Consider the following 15,092-nt stretch of genomic DNA (forward strand, 5'->3'; position numbering starts at 1 on the left):
ATAGTGGGAACAAATATGGGGTGAAAATAAGTAACACAAGAGGTAATAAAGGAAAAAAATAACAATTGAAATAAATCAATCAATCAACCCACTTTATTTATATAGCACATTTAAACAACAATAACGTTTCCAAAGTGCTGCACAGCCATGTTAAAAACAATATTAAAAAAATATATATTATGCTCCACGAATGACTGAATAAAAACAAAAAATAAATAAATATAAAACCAATAAAAAAAATATAAAAACAAATATGATTAAAAACTATTTTAAAGGGTAAAATCAATTAAAACAGTAATAAACACACTACTATCCAATAAAAATAATAAGCAATCCTGTACTATATAAAAAATACTATAGAAATACAAAATACTGTACAATATACAGAACAAGACAAGATAGTACCGAAGTAATAAATAACAATCAGTGTGGGACGTATTGCACTCGAAGGGTAGTATTGCACAGTGGGGTACTAGGGTAGGATATTGTATAGGGGTGAATTATTATTATTTAATTATATATATATATATATATATATATATATATATATATATATATATATATATATATATATATATATATATATATATAAGGGCTGTGAATCTTTGGGTGTCCCATGATTCGATTCAATATCGATTCTTGGGGTCACGATTCGATAATATATCGATTTTTTCGATTCGATTCTCGATTCAAAAACGATATTTTCCCGATTCTGTATTCATTCAATACATAGGATTTCAGCAGGATCTACCCCAGTCTGCTGACATGCTAGCAGAGTAGTAGATATTAAAAAAACAAAAACTTTTGTTATTATAAAGGACAATGTTTTACCAACTGATTGCAATAATGTAAATTTGTTTTAACTATTAAACGAAACAAAAATATGTCTTATTTTATCTTTGTGAAAACATTGGACACAGTGTGTTGTCAAGCTTATGAGATGCGATGCAAGTGTAAGCCACTGTGACACTTTTGTTCTTTTTTATTTTTTATAAATGTCTAATAATGTCAATGAGGGATTTTTAATCACTGCTATGCTGAAATTATAACTAATATTGATACTGTTGTTGATAATATTCATTTTTGTTTCACTACTTTTGGCTTGTTCTGTGTCGTATTTGTGTCTTTATTGCAGTTCTGAGTGTTGCTGGGTCAGGCTTGGTTTTGGAATTGGATTGCATCGTTATGGTATTGCTGTGTATTGTTTTGTTGGATTGATTAAAAAAAAAAAATATATATATATATACAATTGTTTTTTTAAATCGATTTTAAAAAAATGAGAATCGATTCTTGATCGCACAACGTATTCCATTCGAATCATATTCGAATCAATTTTTTCCAACACCCCTAATATATATGTATATATATGTGTAAAATATATATATATATATATATGTGTGTGTATATATATATGTATATATATATGTATATATTTATACATATATATATATAAATAAATATACATATATATATAAATGTATATAAATATACATATATACATATAAATATACATATCTATACTGTATATAAATGTATATAAATATACATATATACACATAAATATACATATATATAAATGTATATCAATATACATATACACACACACATATATATGTATATATATACATATATAATTATTATCATAGCCCTGTGATGAGGTGACGACTTGTCCAGGGTGTACAATGCCTTCCGCCCCATTGTAGCTGATAGGCACCAGCGCCCCCTGTGACCCCGAAAGGGAATAAGCGGTAGGAAATGGATGGATGGATGGATTGTTATTATTATATTATTTTAATGTTAACTTTCAAAAATAACTTGTTTTATTATTTGTCCGCTGTTATCCTTTCTGTCTCCAGGGGAGGGCGTAAGTGATAACGTGAAAGCTCTTTCTTCCGCAAAAGAAGAATAAGAATGCTTCCGGTTTGGCCTGTCGTCTCCGTGCGGCGTGTCGTAGTTGATGAAACTACTTTGTAAATATTTGGGCTTTTAGTATTGAAATACTTTCAATATTTTTCTGCCGGTCGTTTAGCTGTTCGTCGCAGAAGTAAGTATAACTTTTTAAATTCATATTAGTGTTTTCTTCTTCTTAACGGAGGCAGTTGATAGCATGCGGCTAGCTAACAGTTGCTGTATCGCACAGTTGTTTAGCCACATCAGGTGTTATTTTAGTATTATTTATCAAAGTACTAAATAAAATTAACGTTCTATTATCATTACTCAACACTTTTAACATGTCACAATTTACACTTCCGCTTTGGATTTGGTTCACGTGACACAACGTGACGTACGACGTACATTCTGCGGTCATTGATATATTATATAAATATAATTCCTTTGTTCCTATGTCCACCCAGCATACATTAGCCTTAGAGCTGGGCGATGTGGCCTTTTTTTAAATATCACGATATTTCTAGGCCATATCGCGATACACGATATATATCTTGATAGTTTGCCTTAGCCTTGAATGAACACTTGATACATATAATCACAGCAGTATGATGATTCTATGTGTCTAAATTAAAACATTCTTGTTCATACTGCATTAATATATGCTACTTTTAAAGGCCTACTGAAATGAGATTTTCTTATTTAAACGGGGATAGCAGGTCCATTCTATGTGTCATACTTGATCATTTCGTGATATTGCCATATTTTTGCTGAAAGGATTTAGTAGAGAAGACCGTCGACAAAGTTCGCAACTTTTGGTCGCTAATAAAAAAGCCTTGCCTGTACCGGAAGTAGAAGCCGATGTGCGCGTGACGTCACGGGTGTGAGGGCTCCTCACATCTGCACATTGATTACAATCATAGACACCAGCAGCGCGAGCGATTCTGACCGAGAAAGCGAAAATTTCCCCATTAATTTAAGCAAGGATGAAAGATTTCGTGGATGAGGAAAGTTAGAGTGAAGCACTAGAAGAAGAAAAAAAGTGTAGTGGGAGCAATTCAGATCTTATTAGACACATTTACTAGGATCATTCTGGAAAATCCTTTATCTGCTTATTGTGTAAATAGTGTTTTAGTGAGATTATAAAGTAATACCTGAAAGTCGGAGGGGTGCAGTGACCGCCAGTGTCTCTGAGAGAATTAAGCCAATGGAGGAGCCAAGATGACAGCTGCTGCAGGAAAACGCTAACTCCGCACAAGTCTCCGGTAAGAGCCGACTTAATATCACAATTTTCTCATCCAAAAAGTTTAGCGAAAAATGTTAACTAAAGCTTCACAAAAAACAAAGAAACACTGGCAGTGTTTCGGTTGCTAAGGGCAGCTGAAATCCACCGTTTTCCACCGACAGCATTCTTCTTTATAGTCTCCATTATTAATTAAACAAATTGCAAAAGATTCAGCAACACACATGTCCAAAATACTGTGTAATTATGCGATGAAAAGAGACGACTTTTAGCAGTACGTGGTGCTGGGCTAAAAATGTCCGCTCAACCGATAACGTCACAAACACGCGTCATCATACGCGTCTTCATTCCGCGACATTTTCAACATGAAACTCCGCAGGAAATTTTAAATTGCAGTGTTTCCCACAGGTCAGGCATCTATTTGTGGTGGTGTGGTTGGGTGGAGGAGGGGGTGGGGGGTTATTGATGGGGGGAGGCAGCGGCGATGACCAAGAAGAACGCTGAGTTGGAATATAATTACAACACTTTATGTACATATTTATATAATATTTACATATTTATATAATATGTAACTACAAGCTCCATTCGTAGACAGAGTCATGTTGCTTTTATGAGCAGTCAAGCTAGTAAAAAGCCCGCAAAAAAATAAATTTTATATTTTTATTTTTTATTTGTGGCGGTTGTAATTCTTTCGTGGCGGGCCGCCACAAATAAATGGATGTGTGGGAAACCCTGAATTGTAATTTAGTAAATTAAACCGGCCGTATTGGCATGTGTTGCAATTTTAAGATTTCATTTTTGATGTATAAACTATCAGACTGCTTGGTCGGTAGTAGTGGGTTTCAGTAGGCCTTTAAACTTTCATACAGAGAGGGAAATCACAATTAAATCTATTTACCAAGACTGTATTTATTAAACAGTTATTAAGCAGTGGCATTCATTTCATTTCCAAAACAGAAAGTGCAAGATTGTCAGAGACATTTTAAAACAACCTATTATTAAAGTGCACTTTTTCAACAGAACACAACTTTAATAGTTTAAAACAAATAAAGTACACTTTTGTGCATGATGTCACACAAGATATTTCAATAAGTGTCAAATAAAAACGAGCTGCACAATAGGAAGTCAAATAGTGTATGTCCTTTGCTATGTGGTAGTTTACTGCGGACATTATCTCCTTTTGTTCTTGACTGTTTTTTTCATACGGCATTGATCTGGAAATGTTTGCCTCGGCATTTTGATGGTGTGTGGCACCGAATGGAGATGTTGACAATCGGAGTAAACACTCTTCATTCTCCATCAGGTGACTTTTCAAATGATGCTACATATTAGCAGTAATGCTACTTAGGGCTGGGCGATATATCGATATACACGACATATCGCGGGTTTGTCACTGTGCGATATAGAAAATGACTATATTGTGATATTCGAGTATACGTTCTCACGCAGTTGCTTTTAGCTGCGGGCATTACATTACGTATATACGTATAAGCCCTCGCGGAGCAGAGAGGTAGTAACGTGGGTAATGTTAGCTTTGATGCTAGCGGAGCCATGCAAGTGGTAATGCGAGAGAAAGAAGTTGCGAATCTGGTAACAAATGAAGGAGTGTGAGTTTTCCTTGCCCTTATGTGGGCCTACCGAGGATGTCGTTGTGGTTTGTGCAGCCCTTTGAGACACTAGTGAATTAGGGCTATATAAGTAAACATTGATTGATTGATTGAAGAATTATTTCCCAAGAAAGACAGCAGGTAGTCCATCATCTGGTGGTTGGTTTGTCTTCAAGTGGGAATATGTCAAACAGACAACCGTAATTTGTCAAGTGTGGTGCTGAAGCGTTGCTATAAAAAGTAACATCACTGCTAATATGTAGCATAATTTGAAAAGTCACCTGCTAGAGAATGAGTGTTTGAAACTTCGCATGTTAACATCTTCATTTGGTGCCACACGCCCACACCATCAGAATGCCGAGGCAAACATTTCCAGATCAAAACCGTATGAAACATTTAGTCAACAACAGAATTTAAAAATGTCCGTAGTAACCTAACACATAGTGAAGGAGGAATACTATAATGCAGCTCATTTTTATTTGACACTTAAAATGTCTCTGACAATCTTGCACTTTCTGTTTTGGAAATGACTTGAACGTTTGTGCCACTGCTTAATAACTGTTTAATAAATACAGTTTTGGTCAATTGACTTAGTTGTGATTTCCTTCTCTGCATGAGAGTTTAAAATGAGCATATATTAATGCTTTATGGACACGAATGTTTTAATGTAGACACATAGAATCATCATACTGCTGTGATTATATGTATCAAGTGTATTGTGTATCGCGATATAGCCTTAAAATATCGAGATATTAAAAAAAGGCCACATCGCCCAGTCCTAATGCTACTTTTTATAGCAACGTTTGTGCCTCACATTTGACGAATTAAAGTTGTCTATTCGACATATTCCCGCTTGAAGCCGAACCACCGCCAGAGAGTCTGGGGAGTTTATTCTGACATGAGAGTTAAGAGACGGGAAACATCTGTGACATGAGAGTCGACTATGAAATGAGAATCTACTGACACAAGTGTCTAGTAAATCCACCACGGTATGAGGAATCGACTGACATGATATCCAAGGAGACACAAGGAGTGGGAAGAGCCTGTAGTGTAATGCCCGCAGCTAAAAGCAACTGTGTGAGAACGTATACTCGAATATCACGATATAGTAGGGCTCTGCGATATATCGATACAAACGATATACTGTGGGTTTGTCTCTGTGCGATATAGAAAATGACTATATCGTAATATTCGAGTGTATGTTCTCATGCAGTTGCTTTTAGCTGCGGGCATTACACTACAGGCTCTTCTCACTCCTTCTCGTCTCTCCTTCTCACAGAGACATAAAACAAGCCCGCCTTCTTACATACGTCACATACTGTCACGCGTCTAGCGTCATACGTTCTCGCGGAGCAGAGAGGTAGCAGCATGGCTAAAGTTAGCGAGTTGAGTGACATTACAAGAGAGAGAAGGTGCGAAACTGATCACAAATGGAGGAAGAACAATTAATGCCCAAAAAACTGCAGGGGGTCCATCTGGCGGTGGTTTGGCTTCAAGCAGGAAGATATTCAGCACACAACAGCAATATACAAAGTATGCAGCAGAAGTGTTATAAAATGTAGCAGCACTACTAATTTGTTCTTTCATTTAAAAAGTCACCCGCGAGAGAATGAAGAGTATTTAATAAATACACTTTTGGTCAATTGACTTAGTTGTGATTTTCCTCTGTTTAAAAGAAGCATATATTAATGCAGTATGAAGAAGACTGTTTTAATGTAGACACATAGAATCATTATACTGCTGTGATTATATGCATCAAGTGTTCATTCAAGGCTAAGGAAAAATATCGAGATATACCTTATTTCCCTGAATTGCCGCTGGGGCGCTAATTAATTTAAAACCTCTTCTCACTCCTGCGCTTACCAAAGGCATGCGGTAAAAGTAAGCCTGCGCTACTTATTTTAAAACCTCTTCTCACTCCGGCACTTACCAAAGGTACGCAGTAAAAATTTGAGTGTGATGTAAGCTTGGACCTTAAATCCTACTGAATAGCTCTTAATCTTCTTCCCTTCATGCGATTTAAAATTACCGGTATTGAAATCAGCCTCCTCCATTTTGAAAATGATGACAGGGGAAGTGTCACTCGTGACGTCACGGGTTTGACGGTAATACTAAGCATGCGCTAATTATTTTGGGAAGCGAGTTTGACCCGGCAGTAATTCAAGGCAGGCACATACTATATGCCCTGCGGCAATTCAAGGAAATACGGTATATCGTATATCGTGATATTAATAAAAGACAATATCCCCCAGCCCAATGCTGGTCATTTTTTATATCGCACAGAGACAAACCCGCGATATATCGATATATCGCCCAGCCCTAATTGGCACATACTGTATGTTTCATACCTCAGTAGTACAAAATGTCTTCATTTAAGGGTGAGCACTGCTGGACTGTGTGCATCTTCTCCATGAGAGGCGATGAGGCGACCCGGTGGAGGGAGGTGGGCTGCCAGTGGGAGCCCCAAGTGGGCTGGACCAGCGAGGTCGGCTGTCAGAGAGACGTCGACAGTCGTGATGTTGCTGTCCAGGTGGACCTGCTCACTCAGACGCTCGGCTGGCGACACAAAGGTGACACGGGAGATGCATCCTCAAATTTGTCAGCGTACTTCCTCTCACACGTCATCCTCACTCGCAGGCACGGCCGCCATGCCGGTTCCGTGTTCGGCGCGCCAATCCGCCGAACAAAATGGCGGCGCAGTGTTGCGCAGGGTCAAAGCTGTTCGAAACGCCGTCAAAACACAGACGCCATGCCTCCCCGTTTCCTCCTCTACCCCCCCGCAGCCGTCCGGCGCCCGTCCGCAGAGAATACGACGCCCTCCCAAGTGGCGAGAAGACCTGCTGACGCTGCCCGAGCCCCTGTCTAGTGACTGCTCTGACCTGGCGGCGGCTGACGAAGCCACGCGGACGCAACTTGAGGCAGGTAAGAAGTGGTCAAGTGGTGTTGAAATTTTAAACTCCCGCTGCAGCTTCACGCCATCTCTCCTAATACCACCAGGTGTGTTGGCGGTGGTGAAGCTGGAGGACGAGAGCAGCGTGTGCGACGTGTGCGGTCAAGTGATGAAGAACAAGTCCAGTTTGATCCGTCATTCTTTCATCCACACGGGCGAGAAGCCGTTTGCGTGCCACCTGTGCGACCTGCGCTTCAATCGCAGCGACAACCTGCGCCATCACCTCAGCCACGTACATCCAGGTGGCGTCGCCAGGCGGGAGAGGCGGCGGCCTAAGCAGACGTGGCTGTGCGACGCGTGCGGGAAGACCTTTCGCTGCAGGTCGGCGCTCAAGACGCACGAGGTCATCCACCTGGGCATCAAACCTCACCACTGCGACCTTTGCCCCAAGGCCTACATGCGCACCATTGACCTGGACCACCACAAGAAGACGGTGCACGAGGACGGCGGTGAGAGGACGCGGAGCGTTGGCTCGCTGCTCTGCGACTTCTGCGGCAAGGAGTTCAAGTTCCGGTCACAGCTGGCCGCTCACCTGCTGACACACACGGATGAGCGGCCGCACCTGTGCGAGGTGTGCGGACGCAAGTTCTGCCGCCAGTTCCAGCTGGAGCGCCACAAACGGCTGCACCCCGACGGCTGCGTTGAGCATGGAACGCTGCCTTGCCAAGTCTGCGGCCGGCGATTTAACACGGAAGCGATGCTCGCCGCGCACTCGCGTGTGCACACGGATGAAAAACCCTTCCGCTGCGGCGTGTGTCTGCGCAGGTTTATGAGCGGCGCCTGCCTAAAGAGGCACAACACACGAGTGCACCTCAAAATGGGGCAGAAGGCGCCGACATTCTCTGGCACCTCGCGTGCGCCCAAAGTCTTCCCGTGCTCCATGTGCGGCAAGGTGTTCAAGTTCCCATCCCTGCTGAACAACCACGCCGCCGTGCACAGCGAGGAGCGACCGCACTCCTGCGACATGTGCACCCGCCGCTTCCGGCGCCTCAGCCACCTCAAGAGACACCGGCGAGTTGTCCACCTGGACGGCGCCCGCCCGCCACAGACTTTCATCTGCCATATTTGCGGCAAGGACAAGAAGTGCCGCTCGCAGCTGGCCCGGCACATCATCATCCACACGGGCGAGCGACCCTTCGGCTGTGAACTTTGCGGCGCTCGCTTCAATCGCCATGGCAACCTGCAGCAGCACAGGAAGCGAATGCACGGTGTGGGGATGCCGTGTGCAGACGAAGAGACGCCTGTTCTGTTTGATGACCTCGACGGGGACGTGGTCGTTAGCTACAAACAGGAAGAGATTGTGACTAGTGAAGTGGCCACGCCCCCTGAATGAAGCTCTTACCTCCCGTTTAATGCAAAGTTGTCAATAAAACTTAAATACCAAAGATACCAACATTTTTCCACATAACAGTTGAACTCAGAAGCTGATTGGCTGAACAAACTTGATTTTATGATTAGCTCGATGTCCTGTTAGCTCTTTGTGGACAATAAAGGTCGCATGTCACATATGTTTGATTAGCACAGACTTCGCCCCTTTCCCCTTGATTGGTTTAAAGCGTGTTAGACGGCAGCTTGGACGGTCACACCTCCATGGCGTCGGCTTTGGGCGCCTTGGAGATCCACAGGTTGGATTGTCTCACAGCAACTTTGGTGCGGGACGGACTGTGGGAGGAGCCAGAGTGTTGATTGACAGCAGTCACACGCACACACTTGATCAATACATCTGCTCACCTTCTGCTTAGCGCGTGGAAACAACAACTCCCAGCAGCCACCAGGATGAGCAGCATGAGAGGAATGGTGGGAATGATGACGTAGAGCAGCAGCATGCCTTCAAGAGACAACAAAATGAGGGCGGTGCCTAGTGGTTGCCATGGTAACAAAAGTGTGTTTACCTGAGGTTCCGGCCAATGTGACCTGAGGAGGGAGTAGCTCACCAGCACTGTCCTGTGTGGCCTCTGCACAGATGCAGCATCATCATCATCCATACAATACTGTTGATGAAACTACTTTCCCCACTTACCTGTGCCCCGCCCACCAGCTGTGCCATGTTCCTCTCCCAGCTGGCGCCCTGACAGACATATTGACGAGTGAGCGTGATTGGTCGAGCAATAAGAGGTGTGTAAAGATGATGATGCTGGATACCTGGTGGATATTTGCAGATGAAGTTGTGCTTCATGTTGCATCGGTCGTCATTCCACTGGTAGAGGTAAGCCCCGCCCACTCCAGAAAGTGCCGCAGGCTGGTGGTACATGACCACGCAGGATTCTCCGCCACAGGATGGCTCGTCGAAATACCAGTTCCTGCATCACAATCATTTTTATTAACACAAAATATGAGATGAGATTTATACCAAAACAACAGCAAGAACATAAGGAATATACAGGTATATTTGCATTTAAAATATGTACATATAAAACTGTAGAGATTGAGAAAATATAATTTTAAAAACAAAAACTAATTTATTTATTTCTAACTCACTTAGTTTTTTCATTCAAAGTTTATTTTAATATACAGTAAAATTGCCTTTCTAATTTTGTGTACTTTGTAAATTAATTTTCATAAATAAACTTAATACAACTATTTAAAACTATTTTTCTAAATGCTATCCTAATTTTATATATTTTGTAAATGAATGTTTACAGTGAAATAACCCCATCCAACTAATATGACACCCCCGCCCCAAAATGTGCAAAATTATTGTTTAAGACAAAAACTATAATGTTATTTTGTGCAAATCTAATTCAATGTGTAATTTTTTAAATGCTATCTTAATTTTATATATTTCGTAAAGAAATGTTCACAGTAAATGAACTCCATCTAACAAATTAAAACATAACCCCGAAATTCGTAAAATTAGTTTTCAAGACAGTCTACAATGTCATTTTGCGCTATACCACTTTTATTACCGGTATTTTAAAAATGTCCTCCTAATTTTATACATTTTGTAAATGATTTTTTACAGTAAAATAACTCCATCAAACTAATTAAAACTTTACAAAAATTGTTATTAAAATATTTTTAGAAGCAGAACTATGTTATTTTGCACCAGACTTAAGGTATTTTACTGTATTATTTTATAGACGCCATCCTAATTTTATACATTTTGCAAATACAGTTTTACAGTAAATAAACTTACATCTATCAAATTAAAGAGCTAAAATATGTTTATTATAAACTATTCTTAAAAAAAATATATATAATGTTATTTGGCACCAGAGTAATTCTATTACCGGCAATATTATTCAATTAACGCTATCCTAATATTATACATTTATTATATTCATTTTCACAGTATGTCAACTAACTTCCAACTTATTAAAACTTCCCCGGTAATGCTATTAAAAAATATTTAAAAACAAATAACTATGTTATTTTGCACGAGGCTGTTTTATTATATTTTACAAATGCCATCTAAATTTTATATACTTTGTAAGTTGAAAAAAGTACTTTTCACACTAAATAAACTCCAACTGATTAAAAGCCTCCAAAACATTTTCAATTAATTTTAAAAAACTACAATGTTATTTTGTCTTGGGCTAACTTATTTTATTATTTCATAAACAACATGCTAATTGTACATATTTTGTACATTAATTTACATGGTTATTAAATTATTTTCAAAAACAACTCTACAGTAGTAATTTACGCTCAGAGTACATGATTTTATTATTTCAGAAACGCCAGATCAATTTTATACATCCAGTAAATACATTTTCACAGTAAATTAAAACTCCGTGCAACTAATTAAAATAAAAAAATGCTTTTAATTTGAATGAAATTTAAAACAAAAAAAACTTATTTGTGCCAGACTTATTTGTTTTAATTAATACTTCATAAACACCGTTCAAATTTTATGTATTTTGTAAATAAGTCTTCACAGTAAATTAATTCAAAGTGAAGTAAATGAAAACATTACATCATGTGCTCTGCATTATGCACATTACGTTAGGTACAACACAATATGTAATGTAAATAATCAAAATCGATTAATTAAACTGTAACTTGTAAATCCATTAAATAAATATATAAAAAGGTGTTTCATCAAATCAAAGGAAACACAAAGCACATTTTTATCCCATTATTGCAAGAGTTTTTTAATCTTAAAATTCACTAAATTAGTTCAATGTAATCAGGAGCAATCAAGGATGAAATAATTGCATAAAGTCCCGCATATATGCTGTATATAATAAATGTTTTATTACATGGAAGTTATTGCTGCTTTACCCTGCTTCATAATGTCATAATATTTTCCCTCAGCTATTGCAATAATATAGTTTTAGAGGTAATTTAATAACATTGTGTGCATTTATTGATACTTTTATGGCTCCTAATAGCTCTAATATTACTTTTGTACCAGTCGTCTTAAAGGCCTACTGAAACCCACTTCTACTGACCACGCAGTCTGATAGTTTATACATCAAAGATGAAATATTAACATTGCAACACATGCCAATACGGCCTTTTTAGTTTACTAAATTGCAGTTTTAAATTTCCTGCGAAGTGTCCTGTTGAAAACGTCGCGGTATGATGACACGTGTGTTTGACGTCTCGGGTTGTAGCGGACATTATTTTCCAGCCCGATCCAAGCTATAAATAGTCTGTTTTAATGACATAATTACACAGTATTCTGGACATCTGTGTTGCTGAATCTTTTGCAGTTTGTTCACTTAATAATGGAGAAGTCAAAGTAGAAAGATGGAGGTGGGAAGCTTTTAGCCTTAAGCCACACAAACACAGCCGGTGTTTCCTTGTTTAAAATTCCCGTAGGTGAAGCTTTACTATGGAACAGAGGGGTCAAGCGAACATGGATCCCGACCACATGTCAACCGGCAGGTTTCGGTGAGAAAATTGTGGTAATAAGTGGGCTCATACTGGAGACATCAACGGAGCTTCCGTCCTGTTGCAGCTGTGTTACTTCCCTCAAAGACACTCGCGGTCAACACACCCGTGGCCACACCCCTCCGATTTCAGGTACTATTTAATCTCACTAAAACACTAGCAACATGATAGGCAGATAAGGGATTTTCCAGAATTAATAACATCTGAATCGCTCCCACTGCAATCGCCTTTTTTTTTAAACTTTTTTTTTCTTTATAGTCCTTCACTCTAAATTTCCTCATCCATGAATCTTTCATCCTCGCTCAAATTAATGGGGAAATTGTCGCTTTCTCGGTCCGAATAGCTCTTGCTGCTTTAGGCTATGATTGTAAACAATGTGAGGATGTGAGGAGCTCTATGACCCGTGACGTCACGCGCACATCGTCTGCTACTTCCGGTAAAGGCAAAGCTTTTTTATTAGCGAACAAAAGTTGCGAACTTTATCGCCGATGTTCTCTAATAAATCCTTTCAGCAAAAATATGGCAATATAGCGAAATGATCAAGTATGACACATAGAATGGACCTGCTATCCCCATTTAAATAAGAAAATCTAATTTCAGTAGGCCTTTAAAACCACTCCCCTCGACACCACGTGTATTTTGACAAATAATAATCTACATGGAGCCATTTATTGCAGAAGAAACAAGACGCTCGTGCATGCCAGATCCGATGTTGTGTAACGTGTGAAATTTCACACACACGCACAGAGGGTGTGTTAGTCCCTACCTGAAGGATGCCATGCTGCCATCAGTCCACCTGTAGAGCTGCGGACAGGAAGTGGCGACGTCGGGAGCTTTATGGTCCTCACCATCCACCCGAGTCAGACCGATCCAGAAGTCTCCATCTGCTATTCCAGCTCCGCCTCCTCCTGCTCCTGAGCGCAACTCCTGGGGGAAGGGGGAAAAAAATAGGATGAGGAGAAGAAGAGGAAGGCGAAGGTTGGTCTCACCTGCAGCAGGTGTTCGACGTCTTCCTGCTCGGAGGGACTTTCAATGCTGAGCAGCGAGCCGCCGTCCATGTGACACGCCAGCTCTGCCTCCCTGAAGCCCACGCGGCTGGAGACGTCGTGGAAGTAGGCCATCTTGTAGCAGGGCTGCGCGCCCTCGCCCAAACACACCGTCTGACCTGTGGCGTGGGGGACAGAAGGACATCAGACCTTACTAATGACATCATCAGTGCATGCACACACACACACACAGAGAGACACACACACTGCAGATCTTATTGCAGCAGCATGCACATTAAGTGATTAGCTGCAGCGTCTTGTGCGGAATCATCACTTTGCTCTTCGACACACACTCAAGAGCTTCTTTTAGTGTGTGTGTCATAGACGTATGCATTTTATATCCATACACAGGTTACATGAATAAAAAATTAAAAAAATGTCACAGTATTGAAAATGTGACACGTGCGTGACCTCTTGACCCGACCCTAAAAAAGCACTTGAACTCACCACTCAGCACCCGCGTGCCACGGACTGCTCTAACCAGGACAATGCCTAGGATCCACAGCCTCATCAGGTCGAAGGTCATCTTTTTTTGGGGGGGCTTCAAAGTGACGCGATCGGTCGATTTCAAAGTAAAAGCACCTTTGCCTCCATGGCTTGCTGCTTGTCCTTTCCCTGCTCTTCTTCAGTGCGGGGGCTCTGCAACTGCTGTCCACAGTGACCCCGCCCACTTGCTGGGGCCCCGCCTCCCCTCTTCATTGAGCCCTAGGGGGCCAACACACACACACACACACTTTACTTATCTAATTAATTTAGTGGGACAGCAGAAGCGCTAATCAATAACGCTCTTTCAAACACACAAGGATGACATCATCGCTATGCTAAGCTCGTCAGGAAGTGCTTTAGTCAGGAATGCAAAAATAAAGTTTTTAAAAAAAAATAAGTTTCACTTACGTGTTTAATCTCTTTAGTTTGCGCACACACACACTCACAAATGACAAAGTTACAGATGTTCCCTGCATTGATCCACTGCAGGCGGCTGATCGTCTCCCGGCAAAGAAACACACACCACTTACTGATGAACACACACAGCAGGAAGTGAGGAAGATGAGATGAAGAATATTAACAAGCGACATCAGGTGGTCATGTCATAACAGTAATGAGTGCTGTCATGGTTACGGTCGGCGGAGTCAACAGCGTTGTTGTGCGTGTGTAAATTCAGATTGATCTTTACATCTCAGTCTCAGCTAAAACACACACACGCCTCATCAATTCATGTTTAAAGGATGGAGACAGGCTGTATTGATCTGTTTGTTACAGAAAAACTTGTCTGATGCTGCTTAATGTGTGCATGTGCTTGCATTAACACACTCACAAACTCAGGCTTTGACTCTGCCCCCACTTTTAAAACACTGTTTATCAGAGCTCATTATGATGGAATACTAATAAGTGTAACAGATTACTTATCGAATATGACTCTTTGAGGTCATGTGACCAAAGGAACGCCAGCAGCATCAATGCGGAGGAGGGAGGGGCCTACCTTGTGACGCCCACTGATCCTGTCGCTGCGGGACTGACGA

The 15,092-nt window shown here is 40.6% G+C and overlaps 2 protein-coding genes across 3 annotated transcripts; one reads left to right on the forward strand and one right to left on the reverse strand.

Annotated features, from left to right (window-relative positions):
• The first annotated feature begins 1,886 nt into the window (after window positions 1–1,886).
• LOC133569434 (zinc finger protein 737-like) lies at window positions 1,887–9,076 on the forward strand. 2 transcript variants are annotated; one of them, XM_061921768.1, is made up of 4 exons: window positions 1,887–2,044; window positions 7,115–7,307; window positions 7,375–7,659; window positions 7,735–9,076. In XM_061921768.1, exons 2-4 carry the CDS (start codon window positions 7,148–7,150, stop codon window positions 9,018–9,020), a joined length of 1,731 nt encoding a protein of 576 aa, XP_061777752.1. In that variant the 5' UTR covers window positions 1,887–2,044; window positions 7,115–7,147; the 3' UTR covers window positions 9,021–9,076. The 2 variants fall into 2 exon arrangements, with proteins under 2 accessions (XP_061777752.1, XP_061777753.1); XM_061921769.1 differs by lacking the exon at window positions 1,887–2,044 and adding an exon at window positions 2,061–3,152.
• On the reverse strand, window positions 4,155–14,995 carry LOC133569436 (chondrolectin-like). The gene is made up of 8 exons (XM_061921770.1): window positions 14,020–14,995; window positions 13,516–13,691; window positions 13,293–13,453; window positions 9,830–9,987; window positions 9,708–9,755; window positions 9,580–9,642; window positions 9,419–9,515; window positions 4,155–9,349 (listed from the first exon to the last, which is right to left on the reverse strand). Exons 1-8 carry the CDS (start codon window positions 14,096–14,098, stop codon window positions 9,268–9,270), a joined length of 864 nt encoding a protein of 287 aa, XP_061777754.1. The 5' UTR covers window positions 14,099–14,995; the 3' UTR covers window positions 4,155–9,267.
• Between the last annotated feature and the right edge of the window lie 97 nt (window positions 14,996–15,092).

Source organism: Nerophis ophidion, linkage group LG15 (assembly GCF_033978795.1).
Source record: "Nerophis ophidion isolate RoL-2023_Sa linkage group LG15, RoL_Noph_v1.0, whole genome shotgun sequence".
NCBI lineage: Eukaryota > Metazoa > Chordata > Actinopteri > Syngnathiformes > Syngnathidae > Nerophis > Nerophis ophidion.

Excerpts from the sequence above, each read along its gene's own strand:
- LOC133569434 (XM_061921768.1), top strand. The coding sequence starts at position 7,148 with ATGAGAGGCGATGAGGCGACCCGGTGGAGGGAGGTGGGCTGCCAGTGG. Across the intron at positions 7,308-7,374 it reads GCTCGGCTGGCGACACAAAG|GCACGGCCGCCATGCCGGTT; the intron begins GTGACACGGGAG and ends CCTCACTCGCAG. Across the intron at positions 7,660-7,734 it reads GCGGACGCAACTTGAGGCAG|GTGTGTTGGCGGTGGTGAAG; the intron begins GTAAGAAGTGGT and ends TAATACCACCAG.
- LOC133569436 (XM_061921770.1), bottom strand. The coding sequence starts at position 14,098 with ATGACCTTCGACCTGATGAGGCTGTGGATCCTAGGCATTGTCCTGGTT. Across the intron at positions 9,756-9,829 it reads CATCTGCAAATATCCACCAG|GGCGCCAGCTGGGAGAGGAA; the intron begins GTATCCAGCATC and ends TATGTCTGTCAG. Across the intron at positions 9,516-9,579 it reads CACATTGGCCGGAACCTCAG|GCATGCTGCTGCTCTACGTC; the intron begins GTAAACACACTT and ends TGTCTCTTGAAG.